This window comes from Schistocerca americana, chromosome X (genome assembly GCF_021461395.2).
Source record: "Schistocerca americana isolate TAMUIC-IGC-003095 chromosome X, iqSchAmer2.1, whole genome shotgun sequence".
Taxonomy (NCBI): Eukaryota; Metazoa; Arthropoda; class Insecta; order Orthoptera; family Acrididae; genus Schistocerca; species Schistocerca americana.
The window spans coordinates 427906636-427929562 of NC_060130.1; the positions used below are offsets into that span (position 1 = coordinate 427906636).

The following is a 22927-nucleotide window of genomic DNA, read 5'->3' on the forward strand; positions in this document are numbered from 1 at the left end:
AACTGACGAGGTAGATTCGGCATTTGTTAGACGCTGGCCACAAACAAATGAGGAAATGGACGTATCCGCAGTATTTAGGCAGCTGTAAAAAGGAGACAACTGATTCTGAGGTTCGATTTATTACAGAAAAGTGGATCTTACACCTCATCCCAGAAAAGAAACAGCAGTAAGTGGAAGACAGATCTGCATTTCCTCAGAACGACAAAAACTAGCAAGTATTTCACAAGTCTTTTGGACCAAATGGATAAAAATTACGCAAGACGGCGCCTGCATTGCAAAAGTAAAAACTAGCACATTTCTTCAGGGCAAGGAATCTACCCACAAGGCTGCTTTCGTATTTGAAGTGAGAACTGGTGAAAGATTCATGGTGTTTAGTATATTTAGCACTCTAGCACTTCCACATTAAACTATAGTTGTGGGTGGAAAATACACTAAAGGACACGCATCTCAACTGGATGTAAGCGGACGCGATTTGAAGGAGCAGTAGTTATTACGAGCGGGTACGAGTCCAGATATCGATCTTATCTCAGGGTCACTGATAAGCACTTATGGTGACAGGTGACGCACTTGGGCAACTTTTATTCAAGATCACTCCCCACTCCTCTCCCTCCCAGGGACTTTATCAATGTCATATAGGGAAATCCCAGTCCTCCCCACGCACCTTACGCAACTAACCTAGTTATATAACAGATCATGACGTAAATCGATATTGGTCACGTGGTACAAAATTGGTGGGAAACTCCAGAACCATTGGGAGCACATTAAATGGCGACAAAGTGCCGCCCTCTTCCCTGGACCAATAAGATTCAAGTTCCACGTACTCTTTATCATCATTTACAAATAGTCCAATAGCGGAGGCCTCTTCATTCGATGTCTATGCATCACTGGGATAGTTTCAGGCTTGTTATAAACAAGTTCCACCCCCAAACTGAGAAATTGCTGGAGATCTCTGTAGTGGAAAATATATCGCTGCTTACTCCGTAGCATTGTCAACAGCTTCGGGAAGAAACCATTTCATGGGAGTAGGCGATTTAGACACAACGGCAAGCACTGTGTACATCACGCATATCCCTCACCAAAATCGGCAGCCATATCATGGATCTTTTCGCTCAGTCTCGTGATTTTTCTTTTGGAGATCCATCCGAACCATCCAAACAGTTGACTTTGTCGCATGACTTGCCCATAGAGGTTTCTATTTCCAATTAGGGGATGTACCTGAAGGCGTCAGATGGTCTTTACTCCTCCCCGTTCGTTCACAGGTTATTCACCTTGATGTACCTGTGCATGCACCGGCGAAGTTCCTCGCGATTACCACGTTCAAAGAAAAAGCAGCATGTCAACATAAGCCAACAATTCGATGCTGATACGTGTTCCTAATACTGCGACACACGAAAGCCCTGACACGGTGTATAGAAGGTAGGAGCTAAGGAGTATGTGCTCAGGCATACACTCTACAATTTTTCGAAAATTTCTGCGAGCTGATTTACATCTGTGTTACGTATAATTTATCATATCCCATAAATCAGTGATACTAAACTCCTGCCAAACATTCAGCGCTCCGCATGCATTATGGCAATGACTGTGAGTTTACCATCCAACACTTATGTCGAGCAACGTTGTTTCCATTGAGTCTAAGTATTCATAAGGGAAGACTATCTTTTCCATCACAAGCTGAAACTTTGAATCATCAGGATCTGCAGCTCTGATGCATTGTCTTAGCAAGTTTCTGGAAAGACGCGTGCATGAAACTTAATGAATCCACGAAGCGGTGTGATATTTTTTGCTGATTCTCTAAGAAAAATAAATGTACTTTTTGGTAGTGTCATGAACGACACCGACGTGATCATTATTCAAACCGAAATCACCCTAACGTTCAACGAGAAAGTTACCATCGTACCCGTTCAAATAGTGAAAGAAAACGGGTATGTGCACGACAGGTGGTATTTGAAGTTGCATGCATTGTGATCTACTTCGCAGATCTTCCCCGTTAGATGCAAATGGTCTCAATGTGGAGTTTCCACTCGTTTATTCAAGAGGTGTGGGGAGTGACCTTGACTATAAATCACCCCAGTGTCCAAGTGTGTAACCTGACACCTGAAGCCGTCATCGGTGACCTTGAGATAATATCACCCACCTTTGTTAACTACTGTACCTTTAAATCCTGTTATCTTCAGACGAGTGTCCCTTTAAATTAGGAACCGGCCCTTAATAACTACTTACTAAGTGGCCAAAAGTCGTGGAAAGGTAACACATGTGATACTAATTGCGAGTCGCTCCTCTGCGAGACCTCAAAACTGCAGTAACACCGAGGAAGGGACACTACGAGATTTTGGAATGGTTCAGGAGAAATTTTATCCACGCATCTTGCAGTGCTAAACACACCTCTTCTCGTATAGTTGACACTGGTTCATCGGGTATAAACGGGTATTGACGACATCCCATTAATGATTGAGTTAAGATCGGGTGACATGGAACGGTGGAAGGGGGAGGGGAGAAGATTTCATGGTGTAATTTCACTGGAGTATTCATCAAGCTATGTGCGACATCACGGTTATTTCGTTGCACGCATTCTCCTGTAGAAACACAGCAATTCCATTAAAGTACTCTGATACCAGAAAGGGATGCAGATTGTCTGCGAAAATGTCCACATAAGTCGGACCTGTCTTTGGTCCCTGAAGAGAGACTGTATGACCACAGCCCATACCTTAACTGATCACCCTCACTCAGCAGACAACATTGTTGGTATATAAGATCCATGGCATCAGGAGGCATACACCACACTCTTATGCGCTCATCAACTGGATTCGTCGAAACGCTCTACACGCCGACACTGTTCCATGGTCCAGTGAGGATGTTCGTTGAGCTGCATGTCATGGTGTAAGCAAAGGGACATCGGTCGTCGGCTGATGCAGCCTTCGCGGAGCATTTGTCTCCGTACATTCCTGACAGAAATCGGATTCTGCAACAAAATCGACTCGTGCCGTCGATCGCCTCAAATGGCTCTGCGGAGATGAGGTAAGGTCCTTTAGCAAACGCTTTTGATCGTCCTGAGCAGCAGTTTACACATGTCGAACCACTGTCCCCGCGATACTGAAGATTCACCTTAGATGCTGTAGACCTCACAAACTAATTCATGTGCAGTTTGCAAAATACTGAGACCTGCTCGTCTTGTGTCGATCATCATCTCTCAGTAATAATCAGTTAAGTCGCAACGTACTCCTCTACTCATTCATTACACACTTGGCTCTAAGTGACAACACAAATATTTGTCCACGCTCTCTTAGTCTGCATTCTAGCTTCAACATTGGGGCGTCATACACACGCATCTTCATATCGTACGACCCTTGCAGAGTTTAGTAAACACACACACACACACACACACACACACACACACACACACACACACACAGTGACACTGTGTATTGATTCCTGACGATGCAATGTCAGCCGCAACCGGGTATTTCACAGATTTCCCCTCTCAGCCAATAAATAAGCATCTTTCACTGCGATGCTGAAAAATTATCACCTAGCTCTCGTATACAAACAAAAGTTAAATTGTACTCACCGATTCCAATCCCCACAATAATTCTCCCAATGAGGAGCAGTTCCTTGCCGGGCGCTATACCCATGATCACAGAACCAGCCGTGAACACGAAACTTGCTGCTAGGATTACTGGTTTCCTTCCCAATCGATCTGAAACAGAGAAAAATATAGAGGTTATTTAAAACCATAACATTAACAGTGATATGGATGCATTATGATTCATTAAAGGTTGCAGAGACCTGAACGTTAAAGCAAAGAGAGTGACCGCCATGCCTCTTGAAAGCAACGACGTAAGTCCTTCAGAATTCGGACATAGTTCTTTCCCGAATTCCCAGTCGGGAATCGAACCCGGGCCCTTAGGACTGACATTCTGTCGCGCTGACCACTCAGCTAGCGGGGGCGGACAAGTTGGTCATTGAAGTTCATGAACGAATCCCAATCGGGTTTTTAGTAACTACTGAAATCTACAAAATTTTTAAGAGCTTACAAATACAATGTCGGTCTATAAACGTCTTGCACAGTAGCCTCTTCAGCGGGAGTTAGGTCAATAATTTTCATTTGCAGATGCTCCTTCCTCGAAATTTTCTACTTATTGTCTGTACAACGAATAATCAGAACACTTCCGTTCTCGTAAATCGGGTTATTCGAGAAGATGCATCAGATTATTACTTGCCAGAAATGTCTTCCAGAAAGTTTTAGGTTCATAACCTGTTTCGAAGTATATGACATGTCAAAATATCTTTTGTAGTTTTTTTTTAATAACGTGCGTAACTGGTGACTAATGTAGCACTAATCTTTTACGACAAGTGTACGTAAATTCAGTGTGAATCCAGAATATACAGAAATTTACTAGATATATATATATATACAAGTACTTCGTGAAGCACAGGATAATTGTACGAAAAACACACAGCTACCTTAAAATAGTGTTAAACTTAAGGAGTTACAGCCACCGATTTAAAGGCTACGACCAACTTTTCGGTGACGTGGCCTACGCCGTTGAAATAAATGTGAAGTACACATTTAATTGCGAACTTGGCGGAAGTTCTCCAATTCTGTTAGCGCAGTCTATCTGACCTGAATTAAAGCGAGAACTCGTGTCCAACTTACATTCTTACAGTCTCACACCACGAAGGGAACTAATTTAATTAAGAACTACCAGTAGTCCCAATGAGGCGGGCAGACAAAAAAGATTCCTTCTATAAATACTGACGTTATAATGCTCAGTCTACGCAATGAAATTGTAGCTACTGCCACAGACGTTACTGTCATTTTCCCAAACTATTTGTTCAGACCATTGAAGTATTGATACAAACTTTTATAGTATCGCATAAATATTGGATTGTTCATACGAAGAGAAATACTAAACTAATACGGCCCATGTTATGCGGAGAATAAATTTCAGAGTGCGCACAGTATCTTTCGAAACTTAGAGAGATGAAGACATAACAAGGAAAAAAGTTTACTCTATGTTGGCTCAGTGTTCGGAAAAATCGGTAGGTTCCTATCGGCAGCAGGGTATCTAGAGCATATGACTCCTATCAACAAAGTTAAAAGGCCTAAATATAATGTTAAAAACAACAAAGTCCTCAGAAAACCACGTGTCTACCGCATTTTTTCACCAATGCCACATGTCTAATTTGAGACAGAACAGTCGAGAAGAGGTGTGAAAGGATGGCTATGGTTCGACGTCCAGTCGACGTCAAGATCATTAGAGATGGATTTCAAGCTCGGATTTGGAAAAGAAATCGGCCGCGCCCTTTAAAAGCAATCGTCAGCATTCAGCTAAGCGGTTACTATAACCTAGATTTGGGTAGGCGGACAGGGATTCGAACCACCATCCTCTCGATTAAGAGTCCAATGTGTTGCCACCACGCTCTGAAGGAAACATCAGGGCACACTCGACTGAAACAACCTAGTATATAAGCTATGGCCGATAAGAGAGATCAGTGCCGTCACCATTTCCATGTGAGTGCAGTTCTGTGACGGGCGAAAATGATTAGGAAGGCCGAATGGAAAAGGAAAGCGAGATTGAGGCGGCGGCAGACGACGACGACTACGACAAGAAATGTTCAAAGGAACGGAAGGTTCTCCTCTTTAAATGAAACACACGAAAAGTTCGGGTTGCTTATCGATACAATACTGATAAGGAATGAAAGACCAAACGGGAAAATTTTAGAAGTTACAGCTGTGATGTGGATGGTAAATTGATATAGTAGAAATACATTGATGAAAAAAATTGCAGCACCAATATATAACGTAGAGTAATGAAAATTCGGGAATACATTTGTCTAGATAATATATTTAAGTGATTAACATTGCAAGAACACAGTTTAATGAAGCACGAGATAAGTCATTGCAAATGTGAAATGCTGGTACATTAATAACCAGTGTAACCCCCAGAATGTTGTATGCAAGAATGCAAACGTGCATGCATTGTGTTGTACAGTTGCCAGATATGTTTGTGGGATGGAGTTCCATGCCTTATGCACTTGGTCGGTCAATACAGGTACCGATAATGGTTCAAATGGCTCTGAGCACTATGGGACTTCACATCTGAGGCATCAGTCCCCTAGACCTTAGAACTACTTAAACCTAACTAACCCAAGGACATCACACACATCCATGCCCGATGCAGGATTCGAACCTGCGACCGTAGCGGTCCCGCGGTTCCAGACTGAAGCGCCTAGAACCGCTCGACCACGACGGCCGGCCTACCGATAACGCAGTTTGTGGATGACACTGGAACTGTCGGCGGATAATGTCCCATGTGTGCTCATTTGGGGAAATGATCTGATGATCGAGTAGACTAAGGCAACATGCTGAGACTTTGTAGAGCATGTTGCATTAGAACACGGTATGTGGGCGAGCGCTTTACTGCTGAAAAACACTCCCTGGAATGCTGTTCATGAATGGCAGCATAACAGGTCTAATCACTAGACTGACGTACAAATTTGCCACCATGGTACGTGGTACAACCAAGAGAGTGCTCCCGCTCACACGAAACTGCATCCCAGACCATAACTCCAGGTGTTGGTCCAGTGTGTCTAGCACACAGACAGGCTGCTTGCAGGCCTTCTACTGGCCCCCTAACACGGCCATCACCGGCACCGAGGTAGAACTGGTTTTCATCGGAAATGATAACAGGCCTCCACCATGAACTCGAATGAGCTCTCGCTTGACACCACTGAAGTCGGAAATGGCAATGGTTTGGGGTTAGTGGAATGCACGCTACAGGGCGCCTGGTTCGGAGCTGTCCTTGAAATAATCGATATATAACAGTTCATTGCCTCACTGTGGTGCCAACCGCTGCTCAGATTGCTGCTACAGCCACAGCTATACGCCTAACATGATGGTCTTCCCTCTCGGCAGTGCCACGTGGCTGTCCGGAGCCCAGTCTTCTTGCGACCTCACATTCTCGTGACCACCGTTGCCAGTAATTACGTACAGTGGCTACATTCCTGCCAAGTCTTTCTGCAGTATCGCAGAAGGGACATTCAGAGTCTCATAGTCAAAATACACGACCTCGTTCGAACTCAGTGATGTGCTGATAGTGGCGTCTTTATCGCATTAAAGGCATTCTTGACTACCAGCAACTCACGACGTTCACTCTCCAAGGTAACTAACGCTCACGACCGTTACAGTGTGTATTTAAAGCAAACGTGATTGGCACTAGTAGCGTCATTATGAGGATGCAACTCATATGTGACTCTCGCGAAACTGGAGTGGACATCGTCTTTCAGATGTAAAAGCACGTCTACCAACTTTGGTTTATGTCACATAACTCCTTGATGCTGTTGTTTTTTCCATTAGTGTTCGTCTACAGTGGCGGCCAAAGCCAATACGAATCTTTTGAATGTCATCTTTCTGCCGCACTGCAAACGTTAGTAGATAATAATTACTTTTACTTTGGATTTTCCACTACTGCATAGATTTTCCAGTTTAGTGATCATCAAGCGTCTCAAAAAAAATAACTATAATGTAGTTGAAATACAAATACAAAACTACAATTGGTTATTAATGCGAAAAAAATTAAATAAGAATGAAAAGTTTAACTCGTCAAATGCATACTCACGGAAGAGCCAGAAAAAAATGCTATAAGCACGCGTATTCAAATACAGAGATATGTAAACAGGCACAATAAGGCGCTGTGGTCGGCAACGCCTATGTAAGACAAAAAGTGTTTGGCACATTTGTTAGATAGGTTACTGCTGCTACAATGACAGGTTATCAAGATTTGAGTGAGTTAGAACGTGGTGTCATAGTCGGCGCACGAGAGATGGGATACAAGATCTCCGAGGTAGCGATGAAGTGGGGATTTTCTCGTACGACCATTTCACGATTGTACCGTGAATATCAGGATGACTGCACGACACAAAGCTTTAGGCCTCGCCTGGGCCCATCAACACCGACATTGGACTGTTGATGACTGAAAACATGTTGCCTGGTTGGATGAGCCTCCTTTCAGATTGTATCGAGTGGATAGGCGTGTACGGTTATGAAGACAATCTCATGAATCTATGGAGCCTTCATGTCAGCTGGGGACTGTTCAAGCTGGTGGAGGCTCTGTAATTGTATGGGGCGTGTGGAATTGAAGTGATATGGGACCCCCTGATACGTCTAGATGCGACTCTGATAAGCATCCTGTCTGATCACCTGCATCCGTACATGTCCATTGTGCATTCCGACGGACTTGGGCAATTCCAGCAGTACAATGAGACACCCCACACGTTCAAAATTGTTACAGAGTTACTCCAGGAAAACTGAGTTTAAACCCTTCCACTGGCGACCAAACTCCCCACACATGAACATTATTGAGCATATCTGGGATGCTTTGCAACGTGCTGTTCAGAAGCGATCTCCACGCTGTCGTACTCTTACGGATTTATGGACAGCCCTGCAGGATTCGTGGCGTCCGTTCCTTCCAGCACTACTTCAGACATTAGTCGAGTCCATGTCACGGCGTGTTGGGGCACTTCTGCGTGCTCGCGGGGGCCCTACACAATATTAGGCAGGTGTACCAGTCTTTTGGCTCTTGAGTGTAAGTCAACCGTTTTATTTACACTACTGGCCATTAAAACTGCTACACCACGAAGATGACGTGCTACAGACGCGAAATTTTACCGACAGGAAGAAGATGCTGTGATATGCAAATGATTTGCTTTTCAGACCATTCACACAAGGCTGGCGCCAGTGGCGACACCTACAACGTGCTGACATGAGGAAAGTTTCCAACCGATTTCTCATACACAAACAGCAGTTGACTGGCGTTGCCTGGTGAAACGTTGTTGTGCCTCGCGTGAGGAGGAGAAATGCGTACCAACACGTTTCCGACTTTGATAAAGGTCGGATTGAAGTCTATCGCGATTACGGTTTATCGTATCGCGACATTGCTGCTCGCGTTGGTCGAGATCCAATGACTGTTAGCATAATATGGAAGCGGTGGGTTCAGGAGGGTAATACGGAACGCCGTGCTGGATCCCAACGGCCTCGTATCACTAGCAGTCGAGATGACAGGCATCTTATCCGCATGGCTGTAACGGATCGTGCAGCCACGTCCCGATCCCTGAGTCAACAGATGGGGACGTTTGCAAGACAACGACCATCTGCACGAACAGTTACACGACGTTTGCAGCAGCATTGACTATCAGCTCGGAGACAATGGCTGCGGTTACCCTTGACGCTGCATCACAGACAGAAGCACCTGTGATGGTGTGCTCAACGACGAGCCTGGGTGCACAAATGGCAAAACGTCATTTTTTCGGATGAATCCAGGTTCTGTTTACAGCATCATGATGGTCGCATCCGTGTTTGGTGACATCGCGGTGAACGCACATTGGAAGCGTGTATTCGTCATCGCCATACTGGCTTATCACCCGGCGTGATGGTATGGGGTGCCATTGGTTACACGTCTCTGTCACCTCTTGTTCGCATTGACGGCACTCTGAACAGTGGACGGTACATTTCAGGTGTGCTACGACCCGTAGCTCTAACCTTCATTCGATCCCTGTGAAACCCTACATTTCAGCAGGATAATGCACGACGGCATGTTTTTGGATACAGAACATGTTCGACTGCTGCCCTGGCCAGCACATTCTCCAGATCTCTCACCAATTGAAAACGTCTGGTCAATGGTGGCCGAGCAACTGGCTCGTCACAATACGCCAGTCACTACTCTTGATGAACCGTGGTATCGTGTTGAAAAATGTTCAAATGTGTGTGAAATCTTATGGGACTTAACTGCTAAGGTCATCAGTCCCTAAGCTTACACACTACTTAACCTAAATTATCCGAAGGACAAACACCCACACCAATGCCCGAGGGAGGACTCGAACCTCCGCCGGGACTAACCGCACAGTCCATGACTGCAGCGCGGCAGACGGCTCGGCTAAACCCTCGCGGCTATCGTGTTCAAGCTGCATGGGTAGCTGTACGTGTACACGCCATCCAAGCTCTGTTTGACTCAATGACCAGGCGTATCAAGGCAGTTATTACGGCCAGAGGTGGTTGTTCTGGGTACCGATTTCTCAGGATCCATGCACCCAAATTGGGTGAAAGTGTAATCACATGTCAGTTCTTGTATAATATATTTGTCCAATGAATACCCGTTTATCATCTGCATTTGTTCTTGGTGTAGCAATTTTAATGGTCAGTAGTGTATTTAACACAAACCACACAGTAAAGCCGTGTTAACACAGTGATATGCGTTTCGAGAATCAAGCTCTAGTCTTCTTGCTGTTCATGTTTAAATCATAAATCGCAGGTTCGTGAGCAAGCGAAGTAGCAGTCATAAAATAATTTGCATAAAGAGCCGTCGTCTATCGCATCACACTACCCGCTCATTCACCAGAATACCTTATTCTCTCATGATTATGAGAGCGTGACTCTCGAAACATTGCCTTATTTTGTATCGTACGCTGAATCAATTTAACGTTCGAAGTTTGTTTATGTTTATGAGTGACAGAGAGACTTAACTGTTGCCCCCCTCTTTCCCATAATGCAACCACAAGCCTCTCTTCTGTGTGTATCTATTACAACTGAAAATTCTGAATAATTCACACCCAGAATGTTTTGATTCCATAAACGAAGCATCACTTGTATAGTTAAGGGCGTAGCTCACCTGCACAGCACAGTTCGAAAACACCCACGGTCTAACAAAGTACCGAAGCTTCACTTACTTCAAGATGGTTCCTCTAATCACTTTACTCCATAAGATACCATGGGGGAGCTGACGTAATATCGCGGGTAGATTTTTAAAGCAGTGAATTCTTCAACCTCAGTGTCTTAAGGAATATTTCTTTAGAATGCGTTGCAATTAAGAGCAATGTTCTATCAATGAACTAATTCCAGTCAAGGTCATGCCAGTTACTATTGAATTGCCGCTAATTTTCAATGTTCAAGAGAGCGCCACCGTTGAAATAGAGGGAAGGGGTCCTCCAGAAATTCCTTGCATCCACACACCACTGAATTTCTCTTTACGTCAGGAACACTGAAGAGCCTCCTCAAAATGGTTCAAATGGCTCTGAGCACTATGGGACTTAACTGCCGAGGTCATCAGTCCCCTAATACTTAGAACTACTTAAACCTAAATAACCTAAGGACATCACACACATCCATGCCCGATGCAGGATTCGAACCTGCGACCGTAGCGGTCGCGCGGTTCCCGACTGTAGCGCCTAGAACCGCTCGGCCACCTCGTCCGGCGAGGCGCGTCCCCGTAAGAATTATGTTCAGTGTGGAGTGAATTCGAATTCCTTTTATAAAGCGGAAAGTGCAGTCGTGTTTGTAAAGTAGATGACAATGAAATGGAAGGACGACAAGGAGTCTAAAGCGAGCAGCCTATCAGCCGATTTCAAACGCTGACAATTACGGCAAGAATACATTCCTCTTGACAACCACGTGTCAATAAATGCTCAAACGAGCAGAAATACACAAAAGTCGCAATGTTGCATAACGGCAAACAGTTCGTGTAAATATTGCGAGCAATCTTGTTGCTTTTGTGCCGAGGTAGTACACTCGTTGACGAGAAAACATTAATGCTGTGGAGTTTGTGTTGTGGTGGAACCCTTCAGCAGTCCATATCTTGCACTGCGTAATAGATACAGATATTCGAGAAAACGTTAGTCTTCGTCTGAAGCTATTTAGAACCAATGCGTACCCATTAATAACTGTTTATGTATAGATTTGTACAGGATGCGTAATGGGCTTTGTACGAGTACGATAACGTTGAATATACATGAGAGGAGGGGGGAGGTATGTGCCTATGTGGAATTGCACAATAAACAGACGCAACCTCGACGCAGAACGCCAGATCTGTCGTCTACTGGAGTGCCGACTGGTCTGCTGGAATTGGCAAGCTCCCAATGTGTGCTACGGTTGACCTCGAGCACGCCGGAGAAAGTAGACGTCGCAGCTGTATACACTCTGTATTGCCGGTTTCCTGCAGCGTTCGTTCACATGGCTTACTGCTGCCGTTAGAGCATTGCAATATCTTTCAATAGAGCTCTTCGTTTCTCCTCTGCATGCTGCGACGTTCTACGCACGTTCTCTTGTCTCTAAAGAGAAGCTATTTCTTCACCGCCTTCCACACGTCATTATAATCTAAGCTTAGCTGTTGACTGCCTGTGCTACGTCGGTAACATACCGACCGCCTCAAACTAGAAATTACACTGCCTAAGATAACAGTTAATCACGCAGGAAAAGAAGAGGAAACGAAATGAAACTTCAGAGGTTGAGACGTATGTGTTATTTCGAACCACATTTATAAATGACTTCGCAGTATGAGGCGACTTTGCAGCTCACAACTATTGTCACTAGTCCTTAATATTATGGAGACGGGAACTGGGACAGAAGTGCCGTCCGATATGGTTCCACAAGCCTTCTATTGGGGAGGGTTCGAGTGACTTGGCAATGCCTCAACATCACGCAAACAGTTCATGGAGATACGTGCCGCGTGTGGATGAGCATTACCTTGCTTAAAATTGAGACAATGGTATTGTCAAAGAGAATGCGACTCCATTCATCAGCAGCCCATGCTTCCCGATCACGGCAATACTCCAAACGCAGCCGTTTATGTAGTGCTCTGAACGTCAGCCTACGCATAGGACGGTAATTCAATAGTCCGGCTGTTGCTAGTCTCTGACCTTTAGTGCGGGATGACACAATACGTTGTAGCGAGTCAATTATCTGTTATCAGATGTACTTGGTGCACAATACGACTATCGTTCCTTGGGGGTGGTCGATCAGAAACTTGACGACCAGTTTCCCTGCCCTCGCGTTCCCATGCAGTCTAACATGAGACCAGTGTCACATCGAAATGCCCCACATATCTGGATATCGGACGTTTCGACCGGCCGACCAAATGGAGACCCACAAGGAGACACCTTTCTTCGTACGTGCACGAAGTTAACTTTGACATCCGATCAAATCTTCTGAGAGCTTCAGTTATTTTGTCAGGCAGTGTATTTGTTTTTCTAACCGAAATACAGGGAAGCTAAAAAACATTACATAGACGGTAGATGACCGTAAACTAAGTACTCTGAGATGAGCAACCAATGGCCGGAAATAAGTATTTCAGGTGCAGTTACCTGTTGGAAATTGTTTACTGAGGGCAGACACTGGAACTTAACTCTGGAGCAGTCGAGGGCCTAAGGAGCTGGGCGAATCACGTCTCCCTAGTGGACGGTATAGTTCATCTGAGTAGCTCAACTGTTGTTTGAAGTATGTCTACTACGAGTATGTTCAGGGAGTAAATAAAAAGGGTGCAAGCACCTCCAAGGAAATCACTACTGGAGTGAGCATAGAATGCCAGTATAGAAACAAAAGGCATGACTATTTAGCTACAGAAAGAATACTAGATGAACAGCACAATTCAATTAACGCTAAGTGTTTGCGCCAACGATATATCCCAGTTCCCTAGATACATGCACTGTTCTAAGAGACACTGCTCTACATTACGGAGTTCGTAACAGGAAATCTATCTTCTCTAATTCCCAGGCCGGCCGCGGTGGCCGAGCGGTTCTAGGCGCTTCAGTCCGGAACCGCGCGACTGCTACGGTCGCAGGTTCGAATCCTGCCTCGGGCATGGATGTGTGTGATGTCCTTAGGATCGTTAGGTTTAAGTAGTTCTAAGTTCTAGGGGACTGATGACCTCAGATGTTAAGTCCCATAGTGCTTAGAGCCATTTGAAGCATTTTAATTCCCATAAAGAAAATAAGTTGTCGTGTTTGAAAATATTGATATCTAAATAACTGAAGACGTGACCAACCGTTTCAATTGATAAGGCATAGACGAGCTAAGGTTTTTACGTCTTGGACAAGATTTAAAAGAAATTTCGTTTCTGTAATTCCGACTTGGGTAAAACCTAATACTTCACCTTGTTTTTATTCTTACTCTAACATTTCTCGACACCTAGGTATCATCTTCAGTGGGCCTTGTTTTATTCTTGTAAAATACTGACGAAACTTATGTCTATTTTAGGCCTGAAGACTACAGGGTGATCGATAAGTCGCGCCCATCAGCCCCAAGAAGCAAAATAAACTGTGTAATCATGTCTTGGTACACGACATTTCCTTGTGATTTCAACGAAAATGGGGCTCACTACACGACGACGCGTCACATACGTTACCAATTTTCTGACAGTGCAACGTGTTTTCAAGAAAGACATTTGGATTTCGTTTGCTCAAATTATTGTGTTTCGCTTATTCACGTATCCATTAACGTGAAACCACGTCTTATCAGTGAAGAAAACACGATCCAGTACCGCTATTCCACAGACGTCAACAAATGACCAAAACCAAGTACACTGTACAGTATGCTAGACGCTTTTCTTTGTCCAGTACCTTCAATTCCTGCACACTACGAAATTTTAAATTCTGCATCGCTTGCTGAGCACTAATTTTAAGAAATCTGAGATTGGACAGATAGTCTGCACAAGCTTTTTGAAGGCGAACGCAGAATCGCAATTCCTCGCCTCAGCCTGTTTAGCTTTTGTCAAAATGTCCGGTCTCTTGGTTCTGCCCGTGTCCGCAACTGATCAACATTCAAGGGAACGAGCACTTTATGTTGTTACTCTTTAACTGTTCGACACTGCGGTATCTGGTTATTCCCCATGAAATGCTTCTACAACACGTGCATACCAACAACAAATACTGTTGAACAATGAAAAATCTCTGCTGTTGAGAAAACAACGTATTTACCATCCAATCAACTGCGCGATATTACAGACGTCATGTGACTTCTACCCGTTACGTTGGCGTCTTCATTGGTTGTCGGTAATACTTTTAGCGCACTCTTAATTTCTGATGATTGCTCGCTTGGTAAAAAGTTACGTTCAAAGAAAAGATTGTATAAGTTGGTCTGCTTTTATGCGTCTAGGCCTAAAAACGGGAATCAGCCATGAGTTTTGTATAATACTTTACAGAAACAAAATGAGAACCACTGAAGGTGACATGGGTGTCAATATTAAAATGAGAGGAACCTTGAGTCTTTCATAAGGCTGAGTTTTAAAAGCCAAATTTAATTCATAAATATAGAAAAAACGTCACCAGCAGCTGCCAACCTCAGTAAGATGATTTTTGAAAAACAAAACAATAGCGATCACCAAGAAGTATCTACAATCTTTCTTTCGTTGAAAACTTGAATGGTCTGACGCAAAGTTGCTGTAGAAGCAGAAGGAATTGTCAAGAGATTAGGCGAAATTGTGTGCATACGGTAAACATTTATAATTTTAGGGAGGACGAAGTTTGTAACACAGGTTGGACGAGGAAGTATTGACTAACAAAGAACACAGCACCAACGCTCTCTCATCCAGTTTAGCGATAAGTCAACAGAATGTGACAAAGCTCATGAAACTGCAACTGAAAGACTTCTGATTTACTACAGTATTTAAGACTGCGAAGAGTGCTCAATACGTTTCAGTACGTATTTAATACAAGTATTCTTCAAATTTACAACCATGTGGTATGTAGGCTTATATTTGTCCATTATCTGTGATGGTCTGAATCGAAGTATCCCCGCTCTAACAGCGGTGGTGCTATTTTTATGTCAACAAACGCCAGCTCCGTCCTACTCAAAGGCAACTTTCAGTCATACCAGTTTTCGGATGAGATGTTTGTTTGTAAACTGAATACGTTGCATAACAAACAGCTGTCTGACACTTCGACATTAGTAGCGCCACCCTGAAGAACAATATACAGTCGCCTGTGATGTGTTCAGGGTGGACTTTACCAGTTTCTCCAGTCCACGACTGGTTGTCAAAGAGGGAGCATTGCTCTTTACAGCAATTTTCAGTGAATGTATAGCATGTGGAAAGTCGAACAAATGTGTGGAGAAAAGTTTCGCAATATGCATCATCCTCATAAGAAGAGCACGATCACTCCGGACAGGAACTTAACTACAAACAGGGTCATTTAAGCTACAGGCAGAACAGTTGGAACAATTTAATTCTAGGTGTTGGATAAGTAGGAGAAGATTCGTCCGTCAACTCGCCAATGAAATGCGCACTTCTAAGACTGCAGTGTGAACAGAAACGGTATGTTAAGGTTGACACGCTACTTCTGTTCTCCCACAGAGTATATGTGAGTAGCGTTGCTGGTGAACGGAAGCCGTGGAGGGCCGTTGCTTAGCCCAGCACAAACGACATACAGAGAACTAAGAAAAAAAATGTGCTGCTACAGCGAATCTTGCCTACCTTGTACTGTGTGTGTGTGTGTGTGTGTGTGTGTGTGTGAGAGAGAGAGAGAGAGAGAGAGAGAGAGAGAGAGAGAGAAACAACAACAGTTTAATAATCGTAGTAAGTGTACAGTTACATGTCCAGTAATAGTACACACAAAACAAATGAGATTTTTCGCATTACTACGACACTACGTCGTTGTGTATTAGCGCGTGACTGGTTTTCGAACATTAACAACACGCACCCTTACGCAGTGACATGTTTCAATTTGAGCGATAAATTCAATCGCGTGTTCGTCCTCTCACCAGACGGTAAAAACGTTGTACACTACACGGAATACGAAATGCCGAAATGTTAGGCGCAAGGAGTCAACGAGTGGGGACTTGTATGGGATGAAATGGATCTTGCTTTGCCTGCAACTTCCACTGATAGTGTAGTACCAAACATGTTCAAATACGTGTCGTTTCCTTTATGTCAGACCTCGTGCACGTCTGTAGAAAAGTGCTAGTCCGCTGCCACTGAATGGTTTGATTATCATGGAAATTATCTCAGCGTAAGGATACAATTCAGTGTCGAAAAAGAATCGCACCGAAGTATAATACTTTCAAGTGTGTCTGTGGCTAGTGCAAGTCTTTCAACTGGACGTCACTTCGGCGATTTCCATGGGCCTAATCGATGCAAGATACCTAAATGAGGAAAGTAAACCTATAATTAACGAGGAATCCAAACTACGTGTCATTTCTGGCGACTTCTCACGTCGTTGGGAGGTGAAGCCTAGATTACAGGCAGACTGAAAATTTCCGTAGTCCCATCCCGCGACCTCCCTGTTTCCAGGCACAAACTTTACTGCTACACCATCAGAGTCCCGACTATGCACAGCTATGTGATGACAAATACTTCCTTAATGATGTCTCTTCGCTGTCAGATAACAGCTTTTAGTAGACTATTCCCTTTGTCCGAGAGGTGTCAGACTCCAGATTCAAATGTCCGGTGTTCCAGCGCCATTCAGTCTTAGAATGGCTTCCTGCTACTTCTCGCACCTTTCGCCTCTAGTAATGAATTTCCTGTGTGAGAAATGTTACCGTGGTTCGGAATCCACGTTACTGTAGGTATTGTCCTCCCTCCCCCCCCCCCCCCCCTCTCACCCGTCGCAACTAACAGCGTAAATCAGTCTAAAGACCGGATGAAGGCACCTCAAATATGACAATGCCTAGTAAAACACTAGCGCTCAAACGAACCTGCTGTACCTTTGTTCCTACGTATTAATTCTACTGAACTGCAGTAGTGTTAGACTACAAGGATTAGCAGCCGCTGGAGCAAGAAGGAAGGGACAAACTAATAGCACGACAATACACAAAACTCTGAGGGAGAATCGTAGGGTAGTTGCTCAATGGCACCACAGGATGAACAGTTTGTACCACAGAATAAAGATAACTGTTGTTTCTTTATTGGCCTAAGCACTGGTGGTACGTCCAGGTTTGAAGGAAGATTAGGGTTTAATGTCTCGTCGACAAAGTCATAAGGAGACGGAGCACAGGATCTCACCTCATCTATATCTACACTCTGCAAGTCACCTTACGGTGTGTGGCGGAGGAGACTTCTGGTACACTTGAGTTCCTGTTCCATTAACAAGTGGTGCGTGGGAAGAACAGCGGCCGCCGGCATCCTATTCCTCTGATGTTCCTGTGGAGGCCATTTCGTGGTACGTGCGAGCGTATGTGGGAAGGAGTCGCCCCACTCTTCTCGAAACAAATGTTCTATGCATTTTAACATTAGAATTCTCCGCGCTTCATAACGCCTCGCTTGTATGTGCTAATCTGTTTGTTCAGCACCTACGTAACGCTCTCGCAGATACTGAACGAACCTGTGACGAAAGGCGCCGCTGTTCTTTGTATGTTCGCCATCCCTTCTTTCAATCTTACCTGGCAAAGGCCCCAGTCTGAAGAGAAGTACTCTAGAACCGGCCGATAGAGGGTTTCGTAAGCCGCTTCTTTCGTCGATGAATTCCATTTCCTTTGCATTTTTCCAGTGAATCTCAGCCTCTCATCATCTTTACCTGCAAGTAGTTTTATATGGCCATTACACTTTACATCGCTCTGGACGGTATCCCTACAAATTTTGCGATTAAATGTTTCCAATGATTTATCACCAACAGTGTGTTTATGTGCAATACGCTACATTTATTTTCTCTGGGGGTCAACTGCAAGTCTCTGCACCAGTCCTCAATTTTCTGCGCGTCTTACTGCATTACGCTGTAGTTTTCTGGCGTTGCATCTTCATTATAAACAGTCGTCTAGGTAATAGGCCAAAAATTTCTTAAAAGAACCATTACAGCTTTGCATTAAGCTATTTGTGGAAAGCACGAGAACTCTAAATCTGGTTGACTCGAGAGCCTCGGCCAAACCAGGGAGCAAGAGAGGGGTTGTGCCTCTGCCGTCAGGTGAAAGAGATAGCACGGCTACTGATCCCCGCCCACTGAGCATTCTGAGAAAAGCACGCTCCGCGTGTCACTTAACTCGACTTGTTTTGCGAACAAAGCCATCCACGTCGAGGGACAAGCTCAGTGACGTACTCGCACTTCGATAGCTGTGTATCAGTAAATATCCCCCGGTTTATCGTCCAATTAAAAAAAAATAAAATAAAAAGAATGTCTTCTTAAAAAGAAGAAAACCGAAGATATAGGCAAAATACTTTTATCCCCCTATAAAGTTAGCCCCATATGCCATAGCACATTTTTGACAACATTTATAAAACTACGGACATGAAGTGAATGGGTATATGAGGATGCAATGCCGCTGAAATAGGCTCATAAACACTGAACCTGCAATGTAATGTACGTTGCAGTGACCAAAGTCTAAAGTATTAGATTATCTGAGCATGCCTCTTGGCCTAAATAGAATTTTAACTGTCACTGAAGTTTTCTCCTATTAATTCTAAATAGACAACCGGAGGTTCTCCATTCCGGATTTGTATTACGAGAGCAACGGAAGTGATGGAGAACCGCGGCTTGTCCTGCTATATGGGATATATAAATAAGTCCGTCCTCAACCCGAACGTTGGTTTGACCGCTACAGGGCTTCGTTAGGCATGATCTATCGGAGGTGCAGTGCCACTGTTTTCTTCTTACCTTTGAACTGACTTAGCCAGCCAGTTACAACAGTGCGGTTTTCTGGTCTCCAGGTCTCGAAAAAACAGTTTTTTGCATATTTTGACTCCTTAGTAGTAAAAACATGTGATAAAAAGGATTTTGCCAGGAAATTATTCTACATAACTGAAAAGCACGTTTCAATGGACGGGCGCAAACGCCCACTCTAGCCGCCCTCCGCGCTTGGGCAGTTTGCGACTCCGATCGATATCTCTTTCTATGTGAAGCTATTGTAACATTCTATGTCGAAGAAAATAACGATATAGATGATGTTCCTGCCTACCAGATGTTTCACAAAAGTGAGATGAAAAAAGCGGTTACGGCGACACTATATCACAGGAGTTTAACGAATGACAATCGCCGGCCGGGGTGGCCGAGCGGTTCTAGGCGCTACAGTCTGGAACCGCGCGACCGCTACGGTCGCAGGTTCGAATCCTGCCTCGGGCATGGATGTGTGTGATGTCCTTAGGTTAGTTAAGTTTAAGTAGTTCTACGTTCTAGGGGACTGATGACCTTAGAAGTTAAGTCCCATAGTGCTCAGAGCCATTTTTTTGAATGACAATCGGCAGCTTGCTTACTGTTCTGAAACTTGATGTGAATGGATGAAAGTTGAGATGAAGAGGAAATTGGATACTTTTGATCGCAAGCCACAACTGAGGAGTGAATTTATTGATGTTATTGCTGATGTGTGCAAACGTCTGACTGACGACAATCTGATGGACAGACGCCTTGGAGCCTATACGCCGGACAACAAATTAATTTATTTGGTCTTATACTACAAAACATATGTTTTCGAAAGTAAAAATTGTCCGAACTGCTAACAATCGGGAGTGCGTCATTTTTACTGATGGATTTAGTGACGTCCTGCACAACATGAAATGAAATGATCGTATGGCATTTATTGGCCGGGATATCCCCTTCGGGGTTCGGCCGCCATATTGCGAGTCTTTTTAGTTGACGCCATTTTGGCGACTTGCGTGTCAATGATGATGAAGCACACGGAACATCCAGTCCCCCTAGCGTGGTACGCGGTAACGCTACCGCTGCGCTACGGAGTTAATTCACCATAATAAGGTTCGAGGCACGTCTCAAGCGTTCAAACCAGTGCTAGTTCCACAGCAGCGTAGAGGCTAGAATTACGGTTAGAGAGCCACGCGCTTTAGAAAATGAAATCTTCGAAGAACAGGATGGTTTACCATATGACCCAGGAATACCAGATTAATAGCAAGTTGAAAAGTTTCGAAGTTGCATAACCAAAAATCGAACTAAAACTCTAAATGCATATTTCACCAGACAACGTTTTTTAAGCTGGTTCGCACGAGTGAGAAAAACTACTCGTTAAAATTGGATGCCATTTTGGATTTAATAAAGCAGACAATCGTCAATTTAGTGTGAAATAGAAAAGCAACATTTTTATAATATTTGTTATTTATTTACGTTTAAATTGGAGAAAGAAAATAGGTCCACTTTCACTACCTATATTTGAATGTGGCCACCATATTGAAATGCACATCAGGAAATTTGATTTTCAAGTTTCACGTCATAGAGAATTTAATTATGATGATGAACATATGTTTAACTTTAATTACAGACCTATACTTCACACTCATTCATACGAATCGTTTAGTTGCGTAATCCGCGCAAAGGTATTTTGGCCGCCATTTTGTGCTGTATTCTCTCATCAATATACTGGCTAAAAATTATTTACGTAATATTTGAGATATGTACTTTCGTCTGTTGATAAAGATTCGTATGAAAAAAATAATTTCTTGCAGAAGAAAAGTTGAACTTACGCATAACATGAGGCTCCGAGAGAGGAAAACCCCGTAATGTGGTGTCCGATCTATATTTGAACTAGGCATTTTCACATTGACAAATCATTGACGGCCGTGAAAGAAGCGATAAGTGTCAGATAAAAAAATACTGGGGTGTAGACTTTAATATATAGTCTGGCTCTTACCCACCGAGCCATACAAGGGATGGAAATAAAAAAAGGAAGATGAAATAAATCAGATCAACAAGGATGAAATGAATGTAATTCAATGACAAACAAATGATATACATGAAATCCTTTGAAAAATGCTGAACATACGATTCAGTGAAATAATCGAACAGAAAATTTATTCGACACAGATTATCAAGACGTATTCATTACATTGTAGGCTCAGTATTTTAAATCGATTTTACTTAGGATTCAGATAGCCAAATAATTAACGTTACAGTGGTCGATAAGCAGAAGATCACAGGTTCGAATCTCTCTTTGTTCCAAATTTTCACTTTTCACGAAGTATTTGAAACAACATAGAACACTCATCAAACGCTTATTTTGGACTCAGTCGAAGCATTCTCTATTCCGGATCTAAATGTGAGCACCAAATTACTTCTGCCGTAACGATGCTTTACATGGAAGACGAATATTTGTTACACATTTTCAATAAAATCTCTGCCCACTTCAGTGTGTGTGGCCTTTTTCGGCACATATCAGTAACCGATCTTACGTTTATCGAAATCTTTTAGAATGATGGCTTTCACACAATCGTTGCTAATCTACCGATATTAATATTACATAGCCGCCGATTTTCTGCTAACGTCTTATGTTTTGCATGCATTTTTGTCTCCGTTATCCTCAATTCGTAAGCAGACTGTTGCAATTCTTAAAACTATTACGTTTGACAGACTGCACTGACAATTATGCTTCAGCTTTGTTCGGCGCTACATGGTGTTTGTCTATACCTTTCTCCGTGTACACGCACATGCTTAGGTTCCTGATACACATTTCCAAGTAAGTATCATTTAGTCACTTTTTTTTTTTTTTTTTTTTTTTTTTTACGCACAACGCTCATACTGAGTATCTGTGCAGGTATATGATTGGCGCCAACAGTGTATCACTAATAGAATCAGATACTTTATGCTGAACGACGAATGGTCGATACAAACAAAATTGTCATCGGCTGTGCCACACGAACGCGTAATAGGAGGCCAAATATTCTCTAAACATATAAATGAGTCATAATACGGGATCATCACCTATCATTATCCGCTGTCTTTTAAAAATTGCGTGAAAAATGTGGCTTATTTCGGCGACAACCGATTTCATTAATGTTTCAGAAATAATTGCCACTATGGAGAGTCAGATCTCAACATACACATTTTGTATCTGAAAGATGGAGGACGAAACGTTGAGCCATTACTGTTTCAAGTATGCGTCCAAAGAACCGGAACGTTGTCGGCTTTCGTGCCAGGGAAGGCGAACGTTTTCAGTTGGCTGGGAAGTAATATGGCATTCAAGCTTGAGATAACCAATGTGCTGGAATCTCGATTAAATTTATCGCTCGGATTTCGCTGCTTACTTACACTATCCTACACAGATTTTTGGTAACTCCAACAAGGTGTCATTTTATGTCACCTTGTGCCATTAGTGGGCTTCAAGAAGGGAATCTGACCAAGTGGTGTCATTCTTCTTCCTAAAGGTTTACGGATGCTAACATTTAACTTTATTGCGAAATTTCAGTGCACACGTACACATCCTAGCGATTTGTTCAACAAATTTTGCAAACTCGTATTT

The 22927-nt window shown here is 43.4% G+C and overlaps 1 protein-coding gene across 2 annotated transcripts in view; it reads right to left on the minus strand.

The window, feature by feature from the left end:
• LOC124555614 (proton myo-inositol cotransporter-like) overlaps nt 1–22927 on the minus strand; it is a 522342-nt gene that overhangs the window by 151144 nt on the left and 348271 nt on the right. For both annotated transcript variants that reach the window (XR_006968572.1, XM_047129583.1), the window contains exon 3: nt 3566–3694. Coding sequence is in view for 1 of the 2 variants with exons in the window: in XM_047129583.1 (XP_046985539.1) it covers nt 3566–3694 (129 nt within the window). In the remaining variant the exon portion in view is untranslated. The remainder of the gene's footprint in view (nt 1–3565; nt 3695–22927) is intronic.